This window comes from Mauremys reevesii, linkage group 2 (genome assembly GCF_016161935.1).
Source record: "Mauremys reevesii isolate NIE-2019 linkage group 2, ASM1616193v1, whole genome shotgun sequence".
NCBI classification, from domain to species: domain Eukaryota; kingdom Metazoa; phylum Chordata; order Testudines; family Geoemydidae; genus Mauremys; species Mauremys reevesii.
The window spans coordinates 224,044,296-224,068,976 of record NC_052624.1 but is presented as its reverse complement, the minus strand read 5'-3'; the positions used below and the strand labels follow the sequence as shown (position 1 = coordinate 224,068,976).

General features: G+C 46.3%; 1 protein-coding gene across 1 annotated transcript in view; it reads right to left on the bottom strand.

Annotated features, from left to right (window-relative positions):
- Positions 1-23,288, bottom strand: part of RAB2A (RAB2A, member RAS oncogene family) — an 81,606-nt gene extending 58,318 nt beyond the window's left edge. The window contains exon 1 of the mRNA XM_039523538.1: positions 22,946-23,288. Coding sequence (XP_039379472.1) covers positions 22,946-22,991 — 46 coding nt within the window. The 5' untranslated portion in view covers positions 22,992-23,288. The remainder of the gene's footprint in view (positions 1-22,945) is intronic.
- Between the last annotated feature and the right edge of the window lie 1,393 nt (positions 23,289-24,681).

The following is a 24,681-nucleotide window of genomic DNA, read 5'->3' as shown; positions in this document are numbered from 1 at the left end:
CACAAAGTAGAAGGTCCAGGAAAAGAATGCACTTAAGACATAACTTCATCCACAGACACAGCTGCTGCCTACCAACACTGTAGAACACTGACCTTTCAGCTTCCTTTTCTTTAAGTTTTACACACTTCTAGGAAATGTGGTATTTTGCTTTAGTTACATAATTCAGCTAGTTTTAATCAAAAATATCAGGAGGATGTAAATAGGTTTGTGAAAAACTAAGGCAAATTTAAATGTAAGAGGAGTGAAGTCTCTCAGAAAGGGATACAGGGGGACAGTTAAGAGGCAAGATTCCCTAGTTAACACTTGGTTGCAGTTTTTCATTCAATTAGCTGTTAATCTTTGCAGCTGGCTAGGGACACATTTTTATTAATAGATTTATAAAGTCATCTGAAATCCTCCAAGCATTTTGCATGTAGGAATCATAGCAATTGTGCACATCAGGGTAAAGAAAAGTAGCTTGTCTAATTAAAGCCACAGGAAGACTTTTGGTAGAGGATCCTTGTTGGAAATGTAACCCCTCTGTGATGTTAATGCAAGCCTAAGATGCAACAGTCCAAAGGTCTGAGTTGCTAACTGTGTCACTGATCAAGTTTTCACACAAGTCTTGTCCTTGCTCCTTTGTAGCAATGTAAATTAAATTGAAATTTAATTCAGCCTTAGCTAAACAAAGTGACACTATTAGGCAGTTTAAACCACAGCTTGAAAAAAAATCATTTATGGTAAGGAGGAAGTTTTTCCTGGAGAACACAGGAGGCTCAAGCCATTTGTGTCTGCTGAATTTGGGATTACATTTCAAATTAATAAAATTTCTAGAACTTACGATTAAGATATCCTTCCAAATTGAATCTAATATAAAACAATGTAGTTTTGTCTTCCTAAAACTGCGGACAGCTGTAGTCACTCTGCTACTTACTTACTAAGCTCAGACTTACTAAGTAGCAGGAGAATGAAACTCAAGCCTTGTCTACACTGGTAAGTTTCTGTGCAGTAAAGCAGCTTTCTGCGCTGTAACTCCCAAGGTGTACACACTGCCAAGCCACTTAGTGCGTAGAAACTGCGCAGTTGTGGCGCTCTAAAAAAACACCCAAATGAGAGATGTATAGCTTTCTGCGCTGGGGCTACAGTGTTGCAGTGCCAGTATAGACACCATGGTGATTACAACACTGTGATTGGCCTCTGGGAGGTATCCCACGATACCAGTTCTCACCTCCCTGGTCATCGGTTTGAATGCTACTGCCCAGCCCTCAGGTGACCAATCGTCAGCCCCACACCGTACATTCCTTTGCAAAGTTGAAAGTCCCCTTCCTGTTTGCTCTGTAATGCGTACAGTGGTCTCAGTGCATCTTTCCAGGTGATCATGCCTGCTCCACGCACCAGGCGATCCCCTACTTGGAGCAATGCCAAGCTGCTGGACCTCATCAGCATTTGAGGAAAGGAGGCTGTGCAGTCCCAGCTGCGCTCCAGCCGTAGGAATTATGATACCTACAGACAGATTTCATGATGCATAATAGAAAGGGGCCATGATTGGGACACATTGCAGTGTAGGGTAAAAGTGAAGAAGCTGCAGAATGCCTCTGACAAGGCACAGGAGACAAACCACCGCTCCGGTGCTGTGCCCACGAGCTGACGGTTCTACAAAGAGCTGGACGCGATACTCAGTGGCAACCCCACCTTCACTGCGAAGGACCCTGTGGATACTTTGTTGGCTCGTGTGCCAGTTGAGAATGGACTGAGCCAGGAGGAGGAAATCTTGGACGAAGAGAGGGAAGGGGATCCAGAGGCAGAGGATGACTCGCAGGCCAGAGATGCATGCAACCAGGAGCTCTTTTCTACCCTGGAGGAGCCTAGTCACTCACAGCAGTCAGATCTTGACGAAGTGCAAACAGGAGAGGAGGCCCTTGGGTAAGCGGATCTGTTTTTGTGAATTGCTGAGGCAAGTTGTTGGGGATAGGAGGGTTGCAGAAAGAAGGCTTGTATCCTACTGCATGCACAGTCTGAGTGGCAGAACAGGCTGTTGATAGACTCCCTCACTTCACGGGAATCTCCCTCAGAGACCTCCAGGAAACTCTTGCAGAGGTACTGGGCAATCCGCTGCCAGATTCCTCAGCAGTGCTGCTTTGTTTCTTGCCCCATTAATGGTAACTTTCCCACATCACTGTGCCATCACGGGGGGGGGGAATGGATGGGAGAACAGTTGCTGTACACAAGCGAGCTGCATAGGCGCCAGTGCGGAAGCTGGAGGCTTGGAGAAGACCCTCCCTTGATTCCCTGCTCACCCTCAGCAGTGAGATATCTTCCATAATGATCACCTCCTGTGGAAAGTGTGTGAACAGGAGTGATTATTAGCCCCTCTCTACAGTGCTGGCTCTCCCCAAGAGCCCTGTGCACAGCAGGGTCCGGGAAGAGTGATTTACACTGCCCCTGCGGCTACTCACCATTTTGGGGATCTTGTGGCTTGTGTGTGCTTGCCTGGGGTCAGCCAGTTAGTGACAAGTGTGAGAGTACTGGCTGTGTTTTAAAGCACTGAGTCAGTGTTGTCTATCGCAAACAATATTGCTTCTGTAAAATGTTACATTTAAACTTCACAGAGATGACCTTGGGAGCCCAGCCTCCCTCTTTGTTATGGGTGGCAGAATGGCTGTGCAGAATTAGAAAACGGCCAAGAACTAAGGAGGATTTTCTCTGTGAGGTTATGATGCACTCCACCGCCAAGAAAAAGGAATTGAAGGAGTGGTGGGACAGAGAGAAGAAGGACCAAAAGGAGAACATGGAACACTAGAAAGAAGCAAGGGAGCGGCTCTTAAATGTTATGGAGCGCCAACTGGACACGCTTCAGCCAAGAAGTGTGCTGCTTGCCAGGAACTAGGATTCATGATGTGACGGAAAGACTGCCGAGACTCATCAAGCCCTCAGATTGCTACCCCTTCCTGCTTCTCCACGTTGGCACCAATGATACTGCCAAGAATGACCTTGAGCAGATCACTGCAGACTACATGGCTCTGGGAAGAAGGATAAAGGAGTTCGAGGGGCAAGTGGTGTTCTCGTCCATCTTCCCTGTGGAAGGAAAAGGCCTGGGTAGAGACTGTTGAATCACGGTAGTCAACTAATGGCTTCGCAGGTGGTGTCTGAGAGAAGGCTTTGGATTCTTTGACCATGGGATGGTGTTCCAAGAAAAAGGAGTGCTAAGCAGAGATGGGCTCCACCTAACGAAGAGATGGAAGAGCATCTTCACAAGCAGGCTGGCTAACCTAGTGAGGAGGGCTTTAAACTAGGTTCACCAGGGAAATGAGACCAAAGCCCTGAGGTAAGCGGGGAAGTGGGATACTGGGAGGAAGCACGAGCAGGAGAGCACAAGAGGGAAGGACTCCTGTCTCACATTGAGAAAACAGGATGATCAGCGAGTTATCTTAAGTGCCTATACAAAAATGCAAGAAGTCTGGGAAACAAGCAGGGAGAACTGGAAGTCCTGGCACAGTCAAGGAATTATGATGTGATTGGAATAACAGAGACTTGGTGAGATAACTCACACGACTGGAGTACTGTCACGGATGGATGTAAACTGTTCAGGAAGGACAGGCAGGGCAGAAAAGGTGAGGGACTTGAATTGTATGTAAGAGAGCAGTGTGACTGCTCAGAGCTCTCTGGATTAAGTTTAGAAGTGTGAGCAACAAGGTTGATGTCGTGGTGAGAGTCTGCTATAGAGGTGGAAGGGGCTTTCTTCCGGCAACTAACAGAAGTTACTAGATCAGAGGCCTTGGTTCTCATGGGAGACTTCAATCACCCTGATATCTGCTGGGAGAGCAATACTGAGATGCACAGACAATCCAGGAAGTTTTTGGAAATTGTAGGGGACAATTTCCTGATGCAAGTGCTGGAGGAACCAACTGGGGTAGGGTTCTTCTTCGCCTGCTGCTCACAAACAGCAAAGAATTAGTAGGGGAAGCAAAAGTGGATGGGAACCTGGGAGGCAATGAGCATGAGGAAGAAAGGAGAGCAGCAGAATATGGACTCCCTCAGAGAACCGATGGGCAGGATCCCCTGGGAGAATAACATGAGGGAGAAAGGAGTCCAGGAGAGCTGTATTTTAAAGAATCCTTATTGAGGTTGTAGGAACAAACCATCCCGATGTGTAGAAAGAATAATAAATATGGCAGGCGACCAGCGTGGCTTAACAGTGAAATCCTTGCTGATCTTAAACACAAAAAAGAAGCTTACAAGAAGTGGAAGATTGGACAAATGACCAGGGAGGCGTATAAAAATATTGCTCAGGCATGCAGGAGTGAAATCAGGAAGGCCAAAGCACACCTGGAGTTGCAGCTAGTAAGAGATGTTAAGAGTAACAAGAAGTGTTGCTTCAGGTATGTTAGCAACAAGAAGAAAGTCAAGGAAAGTGTGGGCCCCTTACTGAACGAGGGAGGCAACCTAGTGACAGCGGATGTGGCAAAAGCTAATGTACCCAAGGCTTTTTTTTGCCTCCGTCTTCACGAATAAGGTCAGCTCTCACACTGCTGCACTGGGCAGCGCAGCACAGCACGGGGAAAGGGTGACCAGCCCTCTGTGGAGAAAGAAGTGGTTCAGGACTATTTAGAAAAGCTGGACAAGCACAAGTCCATGGGGCCGGATGCGCTGCATCCAAGGGTGCTAAAGGAGTTAGTGGATGTGACTGCAGAGCCATCGGCCATTATCTTTGAAAACTCATGGTGATTGGGGGAGGTCCTGGATGACTGGAAAAAGACTAATGTAGTGCCCATCTTTAAAAAAAGAGAAGGATCCAGGGAACTACAGGTCAGTCAGCCTTACCTCAGTCCCTGGAAAAATCATGCAGCAGGTCCTCAAGGAATCAATTCTGAAGCACTTAGACGAAAGTGATCAGGAACAGTCAGCATGGATTTACCAAGGGCAAGTCAGACCTGACTAACATAATTGCCTTCTATGACAAGATAACTAGCTCTGTGGACGAGGGGGAAAGCAGTGGACAGGTTATTCCTTGACTTTAGCAATGCTTTTGATAGGGTCTCCCACAGTATTCTTGCCAACAAGTTAAAGTAGTATGGGCTGGATGAATGGACTATAAGGTGGATAGAAAGCTGGTTAAATCGTCAGGGTCAACGGGTAGTGATCAATGGCTCCATGTCTAGTTGGCAGCTGGTATCAGGTGGAGTGCTCCAAGGGTTGGACCTGGGGCCAATTTTGTTCAATATCTTCATTAATGATCTGGAGGATGGCGTGGACTGCACCCTCAGCAAGTTTGCAGATGACACTAATCTGGGAGGAGTGGTAGATATGCTGGAGGGTAGAGATAGGATACAGAGGGATCTAGACAAATTAGAGGATTGGGCCAAAAGAAATATGATGAGGTTCAACAAGGACAAGTGCAGAGTTCTGCAATCAGGACGGAAGAATCCCATGCACTGCTACAGACTAGGGACCGAATGGATAGGCAGCAGTTCTTCAGAAAAGGACCTAGGGGTTACAGTGGACGAGAAGCTGGATATGAGTCAACAGTGTGCCCTTGTTGCCAAGAAGGCTAACGGCATTTTGGGCTGTATAAGTAGGGGCATTGCCAGCAGATCGAGGGACATGATCATTCCTCTCTAGTCTGCATTGGTGAGGCCTCATCTGAAGTATTGTGTCCAGTTTTGGGCCCCACACTACAAGGAGGATGTGGAAAAATTGGAAAGAGTCCAGCGGAGGGCAACAAAAATTATTAGGGGTCTGGAGCACATGACTTATGAGGAGAAGTTGAGGGAACTGGGATTGTTTAGTCTGCAGAAGAGAAGAATGAGGGGGGATTTGATAGTTGCTTTCAACTACCTGAAAGGGGGGTTCCAAAGAGGATGGATATAGACTGTTCTCAGTGGTACCAGATGACAGAACAAGGAGGAATGGTCTTGAGTTGCAGTGGGGGAGGTTCAGGTTGGATATTAGGAAAAACTTTTTCATTAGGAGGGTGGTGAAGCATTGGAATGGGTTCCTTAGGGAGGTGATGGAATCTCCTTCCTTAGAGTTTTTAGTTGGGGATTGGTCCTGCTTGGAGCAGGGGGTTGGACTAGATGACCTCCTGAGGTCCCTTCCAACCCTGATAGTCTACGATACTAGCTCTTCAAACCGAGCAGCTCCGCACCTGCCCTCCCCTGCAGCTGCTGTCCCAAAATTCTTTCCCATGCAACCCTCACACACCGCCAACACACTATTATCAACCTCCTGGCTCCACTCTCTACCCGCAGCATTCCACTCCTCCCTCCTCACAGTCCAGCACTGTGGACTCCCACTACCCACTGCACTCAACACCCACCCCCTCTGCAGTTTGGCCCTGCTGAAGTACAGCACCCACTGCATTGTACTCCAAAGGAGAAGGTTGGGTATGATCCCTGGACATACACAAATCTGTAGCTGTCCCAGGACCCCTCCTCCTCCTGAGACCTTCCCTTCCTGCATCCCCCTCGCTGCTGATCATTTTTTTCATTTAACTCTCTCCTCTGGTTGTTGTCTTTCAATAAAAGAATTGTGTTTGTTTGAAAACAATCTTTATTCTATTAAGTGACAGCAAAAGGAACACTGCAAAGCAACATACAATAATGTTGAGCCCCTTTCTTGCATCATGTGCACCAATCACCTCCTAGCATTACAAGCACTGCAATCCCGAGCACTGCAACCAATATCAGTGGCTTTCAGGTTCAAATTGCTGCCTCAAGGCATCCCTGATCCTTATGGCCCCACACTGTGCCCCTCTAAAAGCCCTGGTCTCTAGCTGTTCAAACTTAGCCTCCAGGCGCTGAGCATCTGCGGTCAAGCCCTGAGTGAAGCTTTCACCCGTCCCTTCACAAATATTATGGAGTGTACAGCACGCGGCTATAAGCATAGGAATATTGTCATCAGCCACGTCCAGCTTCCCATACAGGCATTGCCAGTGGGCTTTTAAATGGCCAAATGCACACTCAGTCATTCTGCACATGCTCAACCTGTTGAACCAATTCTTGCTGCTGTCAAGTTGCCTCATGTATGGCTTCGTAAACCACAGCATTAAGGGGTAGACGGGGTCTCCCAGGATCACAATGGGCATTTCAACTTCCCCTACTACAGAGGTGGGCAAACTACAGCCCACGGGACCCTCCTGTCCGGCCCCTGAGCTCCTGGCCTGGGAGGCTAGCCCCTGGCCCCTCCCCTGCAGCCTCAGCTCACTGCGCTGCCGGCGCAATGCTCTGAGAGGCGGGGCTGCGACCCCTTGCTGGGCAGTGCAGCTGCAGAGTCGTGGCCTGACCCAGTCCTCTGTGCTGCATGGTGGCGTGGCTAGCTCCAGCTGGACAGTGAGGCTGTAGCACCACCAGCCACCGGTGCTCCAGGCAGCGCAGTAAGGGGCAGGGAGCAGAGGGGGTTGGATACAGGGCAGGGGAGTTTGGAGTGGTGGTCAGGGGGCGGGTGTGTGGACAGGGGTCGGGACAGTCCGTGGGCAGGGAACAGGGGTGTTGAATGGGGCTAGAGGTCCCAGGGGGGCAGTCAGGAAGGTGGGGGCTGGATGAGGTGGTGGGGAACAGTCAGGGGCAGGGGTTCCGGGAGTGGTCAGGGGACAGGGGGGGTGTCTGTGTGTGGATGGGGCAGGGGTTCCGGGGAGGGGTGTCAGGGGGCAAGAAGCAGTCAGGGGGTGGGGCCGGGCCACACCTGGCTGTTTGGGGAGGCACAGCCTCCCCTAACCAGCCCTCCACACAATTTCGGAAACCCGATGTGGCCCTCAGGCCAAAAAGTTTGCCCACCCCTGCCCTACAGTGATCTTCTGGTCTGTGAAGGAAGTCCCTGCTTGCAGCTTCTTGAACAGCCCACTGTTCTGAAAGATGCATTTGTCATGCACCTTAACGCAGGCTGGTCCGGAAATGTCTGTGAAATGCACACGGTGATCCACAAGTGCCTGGAGAACCACCGAGAAATACCCCTTGTGATTAACGTACTTGGTGGCTAGGTGATCTGGTACCAGAATTGGAATGTGCGTGCCATCTATCGCTCCTCCGCGGTTAGAGAAGCCCATTTGTACAAAGCCATCCACAATGTCACACACGCTGCCCAGAGTCACGGTATTTTGGAGCAGGATGTGATTAATGGCCCTGCATATTTCCATCAACACGACTTCAACGGTCGACTTTCCCACTCCAAACTGGTTAGCGACCGATTGGTAGCAATCTGGAGTAGCCAGCTTCCACAGTGCAATCGCCACGTACTTCTCCAGCGATAGGGCAGTTCTCATTCTCATGTCCTAGTGCCGCAGGGCTGGGGTGAGCTCATCATGCGAAAGTTCTGCAGCCACAGACGTGCATCACCATGTGATCCTACCATTCAGTGCTTGTTTCCCAAGCCCCAGAGCGGCGTTCCACTGTGGTCAGCACCTCCGTGAATGCCACAAGCAATCTTGTGTCACAGCTCCTATACGTGGCGAGATCAATGTCACACTCTTCTTGCTTTTGTAGTTTAAGGAATAACTCCATTGCCACTTGTGACGTGTTGATCAGAGCGAGCAGCATACCGATCAGTAGTTTGGGATCTATTTCTGCAGCCCGAAAAAGGCAGGGTGCGCAGTACACAAACAGTTGAAAATTGGTGCCAAATGCAGACGGAAGCACAGAGATTGCTGGGATGTGAAGCAATCACGGGGCATTGGGACAGGACCAAGAATGCCACGCGACCCCCTCCAACTTCCCACAACTCTTAGCAGCAAAAGAGAAAGAGGTGCTCTGTGGGATAGCTGCCCAGAGTGCACCACTCCGAATAGCGCTGCAAGAGTGAACACGCTATTGCGCAGGCAGCTGTCAGTGACACAACAGCGATTTTCCTTCTGCGCTCTCTGAGTGGCGCTGTAACTTTGCCAGTGTAGACGTGCCCTAACAAAACTCCAGTTAGTTCCATGCTTGCTATTCAAAATCCTGTGGACAGCAGTGAAACTGCCAAAAAAATCACATGAAACAATCACAAGATGAAAGGCCTGCAAGGAAACTACTTTAAAACACATAATATAGGCTCAAACTAAACACATACCCCAAATAAAAAACAAAAAAACCCCAAACAAACAAAAACAGTAAGAGGAGCAAAAAATGTAATCATCGCTAAACAGCAGAGTAAACAAGGGGATTAAAGGCAAAAAGGCATCCCTTAAAAATGGGAAATTAAATACTACTGAGGAAAACAGAAAGGAACAAACTCTAGCAAGTCAAACATAAAAGTATAATTAGGCAGGCCAAAGAAGAATTTGAGGAGCAAATAGCAAAAGACACAAAAATTAAAATGTTTTTTTTGGTTTGTTTTTAAAAAGTACACCAGAAGCAGGAAGCCTGTCAAACAATCAGTGGGGACACTGGACGATAAAGGTGCTAATGGAGAACTTAAGGAAGACAAGGCCATTGAGAAGCTAAATGAAATCTTTGCATCAGTCTTCATTGCAGAGTATGTGAGGAAGATTCCCACAGTAGGCCTAACTTCAGTAATAGGCAAATTAGCGGAAACTGTAGTACGCAACAGAATTATCAGACACATAGATTAACATGATATGTTGGGGGAAGAGTCAACATGGCTCTTGTAAAGGGAAATCATGCCTCGCCAATCTATTAGAATTCTTTGAATGTCAACAAGTGTGATTCAATTGATATAATATACCTGGACTTTCAGAAAGCCTGTCATAAGGTCCCACATCAAAAGCTCTTAAGCAAAGTAAGCAGTCATGGGAGAAGACAGAAGCTCCTCTCATGGGTCAGTAACTGGTTAAAAGATAGGAAAGAGAGGGTAGGAACAAATGGTCAGTTTTCAAACTACAAAGTGATAACTGGGATCTGTACTGGGACCAGCGCTGTTCAACATGTTCATAAATGATCTGGAAAAAGAGTAAACAGTGCAGATGACAATAACTTATTCAAGATCATTAAGTCCAAAGCTGACTGCAAATAATTACAAAGGCATCTCACAAAAGCGGGTGACTGGGCAACAAAATGGCAGATGAAATTCAGTGTTCATAAGTGCAAAGTAGTGCACACTGGAAAACAATCCAAACTATACATACAAAATGATGGGTTCTAAATTAGCTGCTACTACTCAAGAAAGATCTTGGAGTCATCATGGATAGCTCTCTGAGAACATCTGCTCAATATCCAGCGGCAGTCAAAAAAACTAACAATATTAGGAACCATTAGGAAAGAGAAACTAAGATAGAAAATATCAGAATGCCATGCCTTGAATGTAACCTAAACATTGTAGCATCACAGATGCTCCCTGACTTACGCAAGCGTTCCATTCCGAAACGCCTTGCATAAGTCGAATTTTGCGTAGTTTGGGAATGTATACCCAATTATGCACCAAAAAAAAAAAAAAAAGCATATGGAACTTATTCCATGAGTGCGGATTTGTGTAAATCGGGTTTGCGTAACCCAGGGAGCATCTGTAATCTATCCCATGAAGACAAGAAAGTGAAACTAACTAGTGTGCGTTTTTATTGTCAAACTGATTGAAAGGCAAAACACCAACAGCATACATAGTGAAAAGTAAATGAGTTTTCAACATAGACATTCCATTTTAATAACAGGAAATTTTAGAAATGACGTATCCTCTCCCCATTCCACGTGTTTCTCTAAAGTATAAAGACAACATGAAAGGTTTGGTGGGAGCCCTACTTGTTTTGATGGAAGACTTGGAGACATCGTTTGTTCTGCCACCTCAACTAAAAGGGCAAATGTGCTGAATCTTCAGCCAAGACTTCCTTTTTTATCATATTAGTCATTCAATCAAGTAAAAGTGTTTAAAAGAAATTACAAAAACCAAAATGTTTAAGTCTGACTAAAAATCTCTTTCCCTCAACTGCTCAGTTTCCACTCTTGGCTCTTGTGGAGACATCTGACTAGCTCTCCAGTCAGAGTATTCTAGACTACACTGTACCTAAATTTACAATGTAAAACAAGCAGAAAACACTTAAAAACCAGCTTTTTAGGTATCTGCCCTTTTTTGTTTATGATCGATATCAGTGGTGGGCAACCTGCTGTGGCCGCAAGACAGTTTGTTTATATTGACCGCCCACAGGCACGGCCGCCCACAACTCCCAGTGGCTGCTGTTCGCCGTTCCCCACCAAAAGTATGATATGGTATTTTTGGTACAGAGGTGAGGGGGCCTCAGCAGGGGATCTGGTTGCTGGGGGAGTGGGGCTTGGTGGGGTGGTGGTCAGGGTGCAGTTGGCTGGGGCTAACTGGGGTGGAGGACTCCTGATGCAGGGGGTGAGGCTCTGTTCGGGGAGGGGGTTCTGGGTGTCAAAGGCTCCTGATGCAGGGGTGAGGCTCGGCAGGGGGATTCCACTTGCGGGGGGAGGTGAGGCTCAGCAGGAGGGGTTGGGTGCAGAGGGAGATGTCCAGATGCTCGGGGGTTGGGTGGACAGGACGAGCAGCTCTCCATACAGTGACCCCCTCCTTCCGTAGCTGAGGAGCAATAGGGCAAGGAAGTGGGGGAAAGGGTCACTGTATAGGGAGCTGCTCCCGCTCTCCGCCCAACCCCTATGCATCTGGACCTCCCCGCCCCGCTGAGTCTCACCCCTAGCACTCAGACCTCCCTGCCAAATCCCACCACTCCCCCATGATGCAGAGCATCCTGCAGCCAGGGGAGGTTTCTGGAGTTGATCTGACCCAGCCCAGCTGCTCTGTGCAGGGGAGGGGGAACTCCGACATCCTCCTCATCCCTTTCTCCCCCCAGTTGGGACTAATGTTCCTGGGCAGCTGAGGCATCCACAGAACTCCCTTCCTTCTCTCCCCCACAGTGACTTATCTCTCCCCTGCCTGTGCTGCTTGGGAGGGGTGAATGAGCACTGTTGCAGCTTCTCTTTGCTTCCCCACAGAAACCATTTTTCTGCAGGGAAGCAAAGAGAATCTATGGGGGGAAGAAGGGGGAGTTTCTGCATATGCACAGTGGTGCAGAATTCCCCCAGGAGAACAATACCATCAAATCTATGGAAAGGACACTGGCCAAGTGGAAATCCACTGAAATGAAGCATTTCTTCTCTAAAGATATACAAGTAATTCTCTTCTCTCAAGAAAATAAACCAATTTCAGTGGATTCCTCATCCTCAAGATTAAAGTCTACACTATGTTAATAATTACTTTGCTACAGTAATGTCTAGATGCCTCAGCTTAGATCAGGCCCCATTATGCTAGGCACTATTGAGATGCAGAGTAAAAAAAACAGTTTCTACCCTGCAGATGGACAAGACAAAAGATGGGGAAAAAAGTATCTTTATAGATAGGAAACAGACAGAGATGTGAGTGACTTATCCAAGGTCACACACTGAGTCTGTAGCAGAGCCAGGAACTGAACACAGATCTCCCGATTCCCAGCCCAGAGTCTTAACTACAAGACAGTCCTTCCGCTCATTATTAGCATTTATACTAGTAAGTGACACACATAATTAAAGATGCACAAGCGTTTCTATTCTGAGGGATCACTTACATTTTCAACTGCTTATAATTTAAAACAATAAATCAAAGTTTGAACAAAAGTGGAGTAAAAATATACGATAGCTAGTTAGCTACTTTTGGGGTGGGACAGCTATAGTGACTTGGCAATTTGAAAAAAAAATTCAATTTGTATAAGTGTCTATGGAACATATATGCCTTTCTTTAGTCCAGGAAAAGTTAACTGCAATTTTTGAAAATTATAAAGGTTTTTAAGAAGGATGTTGCACATATTCACTAGATCAGTGGTGGGCAACCTGTGGCCCATCAGGGTAATCTCATTGAGGGCCGCGAGACATTTTGTTGATGTTGACTGTCCGCAGGCACGGCCCCCCGCAGCTCCCAGTGGCAGGGACATGCTGGCCGCTGCTTCCCGCATCTTCTATTGGACAGGAATGGCAAACCGCGGCCACTGGGAACTGCAGGGAGACGTGCTAGTGGACAGTCAACATCAGCAAAGTGTCTCAAGGCCCGCAATGAGATTACCCTGATGGGCCACAGGTTGATCACCACTGCACTAGATTTTATAATACACATAAGAACATAAGAATGGCCATACTGGGTCAGACCAAAGGTGCATCCAGCCCAGTATCCTGTCTTGAGACAGTGGCAAATGCCAGGTGCCCCAGAGGGAGCGAACCTAACAGGTAATGATCAAGTGATCTGTCTCCTGCCATCCATCTCCACCCTCTGGCAAACAGGATCTAGGGACACCATTCCTTACCCATTCTGGCTAATAGCTATTAATGGACTTAACCTCCATGAATTTATCCAGTTCTCTTTTAAACCCTGTTATAGTCCTAGCCTTCACAACCTCCTCAGGCAAGGAGTTCCACAAGTTGACTCTGCACCGTGTGAAGAACTTCCTTTTATTTGTTTTAAACCTGCTGCCCATTAGTTTCATTTGGTGGCCCCTAGTTCTTATATTATGGGAACAAGTAAATATCTTTTCCTTATTCACTTTCTCCACACCACTCATGATTTTATATACCTCTATCATATCCCCCGCTTAGTCTCCTCTTTTGCAAGCTGAAAAGTCCTAGCCTCTTTAATCTCTCCTCTTATGGGATCCATTCCAAACCCCCAATCATTTTAGTTGCCCTTCTCTGAACCTTTTCTAATGCAAGTACATCTTTTTTTGAGATGCAGAGACCACATCCGTACGCAGTATTCGAGATGTGGGCATACCATGGATTTATAAGGGCAATAAGATATTCTCCGTCTTATTCTCTATCCCTTTTTGAATGATTCCTAACATCCTGTTTGCTTTTTTGACTGCTGCTGCACACTGTGCGGACGTCTTCAGAGAACTACCCACGATGACCACAAGATCTCTTTCCTGATTAGTTGTAGCTAAATTAGCCCCCATCATATTGTATGTATAGTTGGGGTTATTTTTTCCCAATGTGCATTACTTTACATTTATCCACATTACATTTCATTTTCCCCCTTGTCCACATGTTTGTTGACCCCTTCAAAGAACTCTAATAGATTTAGTAAGACATGATTTGCCTTTGCAGAAACCATGTTGACTTTGCCCAACAATTTATGTTCTATTTGTCTGACCATTTTATTCTTTACTATTTTTGTAACTAATTTGCCCGGTAATGATGTTAGACTTACCGGTCTGTATTTGCCAGGATCACCTCTAGAGCCCTTTTTAAATATTGGCGCTACATTAGCTATCTTACAGTCATTGGATACAGAAGATGATTTGAAGGACAGGTTACAAAACAATAGAAATATCTCTGCAATTTCACATTTGAGGTCTTTCAGAACTCGGGTGAATGCCATCTGGTCCCTGTGACTTTTTACTGTTAAGTTTATCAATTAATTCCAAAACCTCCTCTAGTGACACTTCCATCTGAGGAACTGTCACAGATTGGTCACCTACAAAGGACGGCTCAGGTTTGGGAATCTCCCTAACACCTTAAGCCGTGAAGACTGAAGCAAAGAATTAATTAGGTTTCTCCGCAATGACTATTGTCTTTAAGTGCTCCTTTTGTATCTCTATCATCCAGGGGCCCCACTGGTTCTTTAGCAGGCTAACTGCTTCTGATGTACTTAAAAAACATTGTTATTACCTTTGGAGTTTTTGGCTAGATGTTCTTCAAACTCCTTTTTGGCTTCTCTTATTATATTTTTACACTTAATTTGGCAGTGTTTATGCTCCTTTCTATTTACCTCACTAGGATCTGACTTCCACTTTTAAAAAGATGCCTTTTAATCTCTCACTGCTTCTTTTACATGGTTAAGCCAAGCCACGGTGGCTCTTTTTTAGTTCTTTTACTGTGTTTTTTAATTTGGGATATACATTTAAGTTGGGCCTCTATTATGGTGTCTTTGAAAAGAATCCATGCAGCTTGCAGGGATTTCACTCTAGTCACTGTACCTTTTAATTTCTGTTTAACTAACCTCCTCATTTTTGCATAGTTCCCCTTTCTGAAATTAAATGCCACAATGTTGGGCTGTTCAGATGTTCTTCCCACCACAGGAATGTTAAATGTTGTTATATTATGGTCACTATTTCCAAGCAGTCCTGTTATAGTTACCTCTTGGACCAGACCCTGCGCTCCACTCAGGTCTAAATCTAGAATTGCCTCTCCCCTTGTGGGTGCCTGTACGAGCTGCTCCAAGAAGCAGTCATTTAAAGTATCAAGAAATTTTGTTTCTGCATTTTGTCCTGAGGTGACATGTACCCAGTCAATATGGGGATAACGGAAATCCCCTCCCACCCTTATTGTGTTCTTTATTTCGATAGCCTCTCTAAGCTCCCTTAGCATTTCAGCATCACTATCACTGTCCTGGTCAGGTGGTCGATAGTAGATCCCTACTGTTATATTCTTATTAGAGCATGGAATTACTATCCATAGAGATTCTATGGAACATGTGGATTAAGATTTTTACTTCATTTGATTTTACATTTTCTTTCACATATAATGCCACTCCCCCCCCCCCCCCCCCCCGCCAACCTGTTCTGTCCTTCCGATATATTTTGTGCCACGGAATGACTGTCCCATTGATTATCCCCACTCCATCAGGTTTCTGTAATGCCTATTATATCAATAGCCTCCTTTAACATGAGTCACTCTAGTTCACCCATCTTATTATTTAGACTTCTAGTATTTGTGTACAAGCACTTTAAAAACCTGTCACTGTTTGTTTGCCCTTTTCTGATGTGTCAGATATTTTTATGTGAATGTTTCTCATCTGACCTAGCCCAGACTTTATCCTCTTCCATCCTCTCCTCCTGACTAAAACCTAGAGAATCTCTATCAGTAGGCTCCCCTTCTTAAGAGAAGCCTCTGTCCGATCCACGTGCTCCTCTGCAGCAATCAGCTTTCCCCCATCTCTTAACATTAAAAAGATTGCAGAGCAGTTTTTAAACTAAGTGCCAGCAGTCTGGATCCTCTTTGGTTTAGGTGGAGCCCATCTTTCCTGTATAGGCTCCCCCTACATCAAAAGTTTCCCCAGTTCCTAATAAATCTAAACACCTCCTCTCTACACCATTGTCTCATCCATGCATTGAGGCTCTGAAGCTCTGCCTGGCCCTGCGCGTGGAACTGGAAGCATTTCTGAGAATGCTACCATAGAGGTCTTGGATTTCAGTCTCCTTCCTAGCAACCTAAATTTGGCCTCCTAGACATCTCATACCCTTTCCTATGTCATTGGTACCTACATGTACCACGAACACCGGCTCCTCCCCAGCACTACATATAAGTCTATCTAGATGCCTCGAGAGATCCACAACCTTCTCAACCAGGCAGGCAAGTCACCATACGGTTCTCCCACTCATCACAAACCCAGCTATCTATGTTTCTAATGATCAAATCTCCCATTACTAACACCTGCCTTTTCCTAATGAGTGGAGTTCCCTCTCCCGGAGAGGTAACCTCACTGCAAGATGATATCCCAACATCATCCGGAAGGAGGGTCCCAACTATGGGAAGGTTTCCCTCTACTCCCATTGAAAGGCTCAGGGAAGGAGAGGAGTCATCCTTCTTAACAGTGCACGAGCTGTCTGACCGGAGTTGGGACAATTCTACAGTGTCCTGGAAAGGCTCATCAATATACCTCTCCGTCTCCCTTAGGTCCTCCAGTTCCGCCACCCTGGCCTCCAAAGCCCCTACGGCAGTGGTCCCCAACCTTTTTGTGGCCAGTAGCACATTCATATTTTCAGAAGAGTGTGGCGGGCGCCAACAATTTTTCAAGGCTTATTTTGTATTTGCATGTTAAATAATACGAAAATCATATTAAATATACCTAATATATGATTCCATTAGATAAAAAGGGTAATTTTACATGTAAAAGGTATTAATTAAATTATTCGGCAATTACTCTTTCACCTTACCATGTGAATTTGCTCTTTTTTATCTACCTGTAAGAAAAATTAAGGAGTTTTAACAAAATAATTATAAACAGTTTTCATCTTATTTATTTTTAAAAAGTTAAACATGTTGAATTGCTGGTCCAAATATATTTATTATTCTTACTTTAACACAGAATGAAGCCTGCAGCCCCAGAGTTCTCTGTCCCCGGCGGGGGCGGGGCCGTGGCTTCTCTCCGGCTTCGAAGCCGGAGAGAAGCCGCGGCCCAGCGCCTGCCAGGGACAGAGAACACCAGGGCCCGCAGCCTGCAGCCCCGGAGAAGCCAGAGAGAAGCCACAGCCCCGCGCCTGCCAGGGACAGAGAACGCCGGCGCCCGCAGCCTACAGCCCCGGAGTTCTTTGTCCCCGGCAGGCACTGGGCCACGGCTTCTCTCTCCTGCTGGGCACTAGGCGGGCACACATAAATGCCGCGCGGGCACCACGTTGGAGACCACTGCCCTATGCAGTCTCTGAGGGTCAGGAGCTCTTTGCACCGAATGCACACATACACTACAGGGCAGGTAATCATACATGTTACACTGAGTGCAATAAACAGGACAGCCCCCACTCTGCTGCTGGGCTTCTGGCTGCATTCTCTCCTACAGCTATCTGGGTTAATGATAACGTTTTTGTTTAAATCAAGAAGTTTTGATTATAGTTTAGTTTAAAGGCTTTAAAGATTGGCAAGTATACCTTGTCCCCTTCCCACTCCCCTTCCAAACTCCCCCTTAAAACTCCCTGTTAGTGGCCCCTGTTCACAAACCACCTCCCAGTGGTTTGTCAACATTCTACGCAAATATTGTTTAAGCAAATTTGAATGAAGATATGCAGGGAAGAAGGCAGATCTCAAATGAGAATTGGTGCAGAAAAGTGTGCAAGGAACAAGATAAAATCTTTTGCCTCATTAACTGCACAGCTAGATTGGGTATAAAATTTTGTGGGGTTTACCCTAAGACCGCAAATGAACATTAAGTTTGCAAAATGAAGCAGTCAAAAGTCAGGACATAACGAAGATAAGGTGGCCTACCCAAACTTAACTCTGCCCTTTTGTATGTATATACGACACAATCCTTAAAATTACATAATCACATAAGACCAAGAATTAGGCAGGGCTGCACAGTGAATTGTTCCAAGATGCAGAGCATGTCTGCCACATTTGTTACAGTTGTATTCTGGATACAAGAGGTTGAGAACAATCCACAGATAATATACTAGACTGGAACCCAGAAAAAACATGTTCTATCCCAGCCTCTCCAACAGACTCCCCATGCAACTTGGGAGTCAATTTTCCTGTGCCTCATTTAAGCATCTGTAAAATGATGACTGCATTTCATGACCTGATCATAGAATCATAGGGTTGAAAGGGACCTCAGGAAGTCATCTAGTCCAACCCCCTGCTTGAGGCAGGACCAAACCCCAGACAGATTTTTACCCCAGTTCCTTAAGTGTCCCCCTCAAGGATTGAACTCATAACCGTGGGTTTAGCAGGCCAATGCTCAAACCACTGAGCTATGCCTCCCCCTCACAGGGGTGTCATGAGAATAGATTCATTAGTGTTTGTGAGGCAGCAAACTATATGGCCCAGCAGTGTTTGGATGGTATGCTATAATAATGCATGGGGCACAGGGAACAATGAGGACCAAAAAAATTTTTGAACAGCTGTCTCATTCATTCAGCACTGTTTTGTAGTATGTGAAATGAAGCAGAGGTCCTAGGGAAAAATAGTATGTGGTCTTGTAATAAATTATCATAATACATAAAAACAAAGGGGCAAATTGAAAATTGCACAGGCCTTAACTCTGTTATTTCCTAATTGGTGTGCTCTTCACTTTGTTGCCATAACATTATTTTAATGTTGTTATACATATTTGGTTAAGACATCTTGAAGGGGGTAACATTTGAGATAGCCTGAGTTCCTGCTTAATTCAAGATAGAGACCAACAGTTTGGATACACCTTGCCAAGAAAGAAAGTAAACCTGAACTCGTTTACAAGCCAAATCTAAACAATGCTTGGTTACATACTACGAGACGACTACTTGGCATCACTGAAATCTATTGAACAGACTTGAGGCTAGCAGCTGAAGCATATTCAATCATGTTCTTGAGTAGTCTCCCATTAGTCCCTCAATAATGAGGGCAGAAGGAAATTCCAACTAACTTTATAGCTTGCAGTTCTAGTGTCTGCAACTAGTGTCTAGTTGCCTGAATTCAAGGCAACAGTCTTTTTTGTTCCCTGAACTCTCCTGCCTGCCTACAACTACTTCCTCCTCCTCAGTCTCTGCTTCTCTTGGTCTCTGTCCCATAATATATGTAACTTCAAATGTGCTGAAACAACATTTCTTTTCCTCTTCGGAACAAGTAAAAAGTATTTAAATCAGGCAGCAAACAGTCTTTGTATTGCCTCTTTCAGAAAGAGAGAAAAAACAAAACTTTCAAAGACTACCAAACAAAACAGTTTATAATAAACACTAAATTGACTTTAAACAAAACCAGATTAGTAGTGATATCTTCATGAAAAGTAGATTTCCAGTACAGTTGCTGAAGCTTGGTCTACACTTAAAAGTTATGTCAGCAGGTACATCTGTCAGGGGTGTGAAAAAACCACACCCTGGACAAACATAGCTATGCCGACAAAACCTCTAGTGTAGACACAGTCATGTTGGTGGTAGAGGACTTTTGTCAATGTAGCAAATGTCATCCAGGGAGGTCAATGACATTTCTACACCAACAGAAAACTCTTGTTGGCATGGGCCACGTCTTTACTAAGGAGCTACACACGCACAGCTATGTCAGTATGGGTTCTGTAGTGCAGACGTAGCCTGAGATACCCATACTCCCAAGCTCCTTATTAGCTTGCACTACCTCTCCTTTGCTCCAGGCTGGCTTTCTGTGAAGCTAATGCACTCTAGGTGTTGCATGATCCTCCTAGCTAACTCTTGCTTCCTTGCATAGAAACCAGGAGGTCCCCCAATGCTTTCTAACCTGGTCACTTGTCTGGAATGCAGAGAGATAGTATAACCTCTCACAGCCCCAAATGGAATGAGACTTGACATGATGCTCAAGTTATAAGACTGTCAGGTTGAAAAAGAAAGAAACAATCAGCAGCTGTTTACAGATGTTCCTCTTGGAAACAGGAAATCCAAATTTTTTATCTGATGTTAAAAAGCTGGGTAGACTCCAGGATTTCAATTAACCTATTGATAAAAGTGAAGGGACCTTCAAGCTTATGGCAGGGGAGGGGAGAAGTACCTTTCCAGGATGAATGACTCTATAAGATGGGACTCCATCACCATATTTGGAAGGAATTCACAACGTATCCACAGAACCTTGAAAAGGTTAGTGTAAGATGATCAATCACTACGACACATTATGCACTGTAAGATGAAGTCACTGCCATCAGGAAAATAACTGTTCTACATGAGGAACTTAATGCCTATGTCACATGTAAACTTAAAAGGAGTTTCTTCATCTTAATTGGGTCTGATTTAATATGTGCTCTTTAAAACGAGATGTTCAATAGTTTTTTTTTTTTTTAAATATACATCAGGCCCCTCATGCACTGACATGGAGCGCAGAGAAACTAGAAACTAGTCTACGTTTGATGTGTCCATGATACATCCTGTGTCACAGATTCAAATGTAAAACAACTGAAACAGAACACTATTCAATAACCACCTGCCAGTTTAAAAGTCTGATTGAAATGATCTTATACAGTGCGCTTAGTTATCCATTAATATAGAAGCACAATGTTATTTTACCTTAAATGTTTACTACCTGCTTCACAGTTCATGGTCTACAGCTAGCTAATTCAATGTATTTGAAAACTGAATCTAAGTATTTCTAGAATGCCGTAAAAGAGAGGCCCATTTCCTCTAGTGATTGCTGTTTAAAGTATCATTGCTTCTAAGTATCTCTTCTGAAAAATAACTAAAAATTACATCATAGGGTTCCATGCTTGCTGCCTCACTTATTCCAGATAAAATCTGTTCAGTTTTATAAATACGTTCTCTTTTCCTAGCTCACAGTCCTTCCAACACAACCTGGGCTCTGAAAGCCAAGATACATTATTTTTGGCATGTGCCTCACCCACAACAGAAACTCTGCAACTGGACATTAACAATTCTGTCTAAGATATGATCTAGAACAGAATCCATATCACTCTACCAAAGCTCTTGCTTCTGTTAGCTTCAGACAGTAAGAAGCCACTAGAGTAAGCAGAACACAAACGGATGAGATCGGCTGAGTAAGAAGTGCCAGTTTTAGTCAATTTTCTGTAGCTGCAATTTAATTTTTTTTTTAAAAAAGCACTTATGATACCTGCACTTAAGTGAATAAAAGCACTCGGCATCACAATTCAGATCAGAGACATGCAGTTTTGGTATAACTGCATATCATTTTTGTTACTACTTGCATAACCTGATTTCCATTATGAAGTAATGAGCAGTGGAGAGCAACTTAATTTTAATCTTTTGATAGGGTTCAATAATGTCTCCCTTTAACTTTTCTTTCTACAACACACTGAAAAATAATTGCCGAATCACCATCCAACTTTGAAGACTCTACATGGAAATCCTTGAAATAATCTCTGGATCAGTATGAAAATACTAGTGCAGATAAGCCAGTTCTTTGATGCCATACTAGAATTCTTGAAGTGCTCACAAGAGGTCTAATAACCACAAATTCACAAAAGATTTTCCACAATAAACCTGTTTTAGCCATTTACAGAAATATGGCTCCCCTTCCTTTATAAGCGGAATGCCTCATTTTAAAAGCAATTTTTTTTAGCCATGATTGTGTCCTTTATAAGCTTCCATCAGAAATTCTGAATCCTGAAACTGAAGTTATAAGAAATAGTTTTAAATTAATAACTTGTTTCCGTCATACATTTATTTCCCTCCATCTTAGAGTTTTGTCATATTGTGCCACATTCAGCATTTAAAGTTAAAACAGACTCAGGCTTGGGTGAGCTCAGGCTTCAGTCCCCCCTTCTGGGGTCATGTAGTAATTGTAATTGTCAGAAGGGGGTTGCAGTGCAATAAAGTTTGAGAATCCCTGGTCTAAATGCCTTTTTATATTTAGTAAAGTATTTTAGAGCACTTACATGTTTGTTAAAATATCAAAGAAAATCTTTCCAGGTAGATACACCATAGATTTTTTTTTTAAAGTTAGCCATGACTATAGTGAAATCGATTTTAATACAATCAAAATAAACTAAATAATTTTGGGGAATTTTGATTAGCTGTAGGCCCTGCCCACACTGGGGAGGAAAGCACATTCACTTGGGAAGCTTGATTTTAACACTTGTGGCTAGCTGTTTTCAGCCCCATAGAGAGTGGCCTCATATATTAAGGCCTCTCAAAGCTAGAGATGAACCCACACTGGCCACAGGGCTATGGGAAGGAGCAAGGGTGTGCCTAACCAAGAGAAAGGGACCAAGCCAGACAGTGACCTGGCAGAAGGCAACATTTGAAGTCTATTTATAGGGACATTTAGTGACAGAAGCAGAGGTGCATTTTAGTTGCCCTCAAGTAGCTGGACTAGGCACTTAGTGGTGCCAGCTGGAGAAAACAACATGCCTGGTTAAATGGCTGGTTTCCATGGCGGCCTGGTGCTGAGGTTACACTGCATGTGGGGGGCTAGTGGCCTTAAGCGCCAAGGCTCTCGCGCATGGAGGCTCGTTGGGGCAGAGACCTAGACACACGCTCCTGCAAGGCCCCTAGGAGCCGAACAGCATCAGCCACCACCTGAGCCCGGGGAAGGCAGCTCCCCACTCGTATGTTCCGGCCTGACGCCCTTCCCGCCCCCAGCACTCGCGTTCCCAGCGCCCCGGGCCGGGCCCGCAGCAGTCAGGCCCCGCACAAGCCTCGGACGGACAGCAGGCCCCAGCGACGGGCACCGCGAGCTCTTGCGGGCCCGGGACAGCCGGGCACAGGCCAAAGCCACGTCGGGCGGGGCCCTCCGCCGAGCGCAGGGCGGGGGAAGTTACCACGTCGGCGACGCCACCACTGCGGAAATGGGTCAGCCGGGGTCGGGCTTAGCGCGGACGCTCTCGCTCTCCCCGCCTCGCAACCCTCCCCCATTTCCGCAGTAAAGGTCTCCGCTCCCCTGCCTCTTACCTGTGTCCCCAATGATGATATATTTGAAGAGATACGCGTAGGCCATGGCCGCCCAATCCCCGCCCTCGCCGCCGCCTCTCGGTCTCTCTCGCTCCTCAGTGACGCGCGCTCTCCCCCCACCCCCGCTGTCAGGGCTCGCGCTGCGGAGAGTTCCAAACCGTTAGCGGCCACCGAGCTGACCCTGCTTCTCAAGCGCTCCGGGCGCTCTCCCCCCTCGCGAGCTGCTCAGCGTCCGCAGGCGGCAACCCCGCACGAGCAGGAACAATAACAGGCGGCGGCGGCGGCAGCCCGAACCCTTCAGCAACGTCACGCAAGGCAACCTCCTCCGCCCCGCCTCCGCCGACCCGGAAGTGCTGAGGCAGCCGCTGCTTGGGGAGGGCCCGTGTGACGGGCAGCTCTTACCCCGGCCCCACCCGCGAGGATCCCTGCGCCTGCCTGAGGCTGGGAGGGAAACGCTCCTGGAGCGGCTGCCCGCCCCCGTGCCCGAGGGGCGAGAGACTCCTTCAGGCGGGCCCCCGTGACTGAGGCAGGTGCCGTGTCTGGCTGTCCCTCCCGGGGCCTGGGCCGGGAGCCTGGCTGCGGTGCCCTACCGCCCTGTGCGTACCCGGCGTTGCCAGGCGCGGTGCATGGGACAAGCGTGGCAGCCCCCGCCCGTGAGCGGAGGGAAGGGGCCGTGGATGTCACTGGTTGGTCTGGCGGCCAAGAGCCGTTATGGGATGTTGTTGGTTGTATTGCAGCGGCGGCCTAGGACACTGTGCGGGGGCCAGGGCCCCACCGTGCTAGGCGCTGGCCACACGCAGACCAAACAGATGGCTCTTGCGCCGGAGCGGCTACACGCTAGGGCCTGGTCAACACCTAAAACTGAGGTCAACCTAGCTCCAGCGCTCAGGGCTGTGAAAACTCTGTGCCCTGTGTGATGTAGGTGGGCGATCGACCCCCCACTGTAAACACAGCTAGGTTGGTGGGTGAATTTTCCCCCTCAAGGGTGTGGATTTACTATAGTGATGGAAAAACCGATTCTGGCGCAGTGGCAATGGACTACACTACAGTGGCGTAGCTGCATCTGTGCTGCTATAGCACATGTAGTGTGGGCATACCCTAAGTGGCCATTCTTTCTGATTTTCCTATCTGGAAGTAAAGAGTTGAACCCTGGTCTTGCAGTTGGATTTTTTCCTACGGCTTTTATGTGGAGGAGGGTGTCATGCTGTCTGGAGTTGCTCACAAATGTGAGTGCCTACATCAGGGCAGACAGCCAAAAACAGGGCAGACACCCCAAACTGGTAGTGTGTTTTATAATTGGATTTCACCAAGCCAGTAATAAATGTGAACTCCTGGATCACTATAACAAGCTTACCATCACAGACAGTCGTTACACTCTCCTGTCTAGTTTGCCACCCACAAAAACTGGATTTAGTGATAGATGGTCATTTACACCAAAAATCACACCACATTTAGGTTACTTCCAGTCCCAAGAGACCAATCACTTGCCCCAGATCAGTTGATACTCTAGATCAGTGATTCTCAAACTTTTTTATTGGTGACCCCTTTCACATATCAAGCCCCTGAGTGTGCCTCCCCCCAATCAATTAAAATGCTTTTAAATATATTTAACAACATTATAAATGCTGGTGGCAAAGCGGGGTTTGCAGTGGAGGCTGACAGCTCATGACTGCCCATGTAAGAATCTTGTGACCCCCTGAGGGATCCTGACCCCCCAATTTGAGAACCCCTCTTCT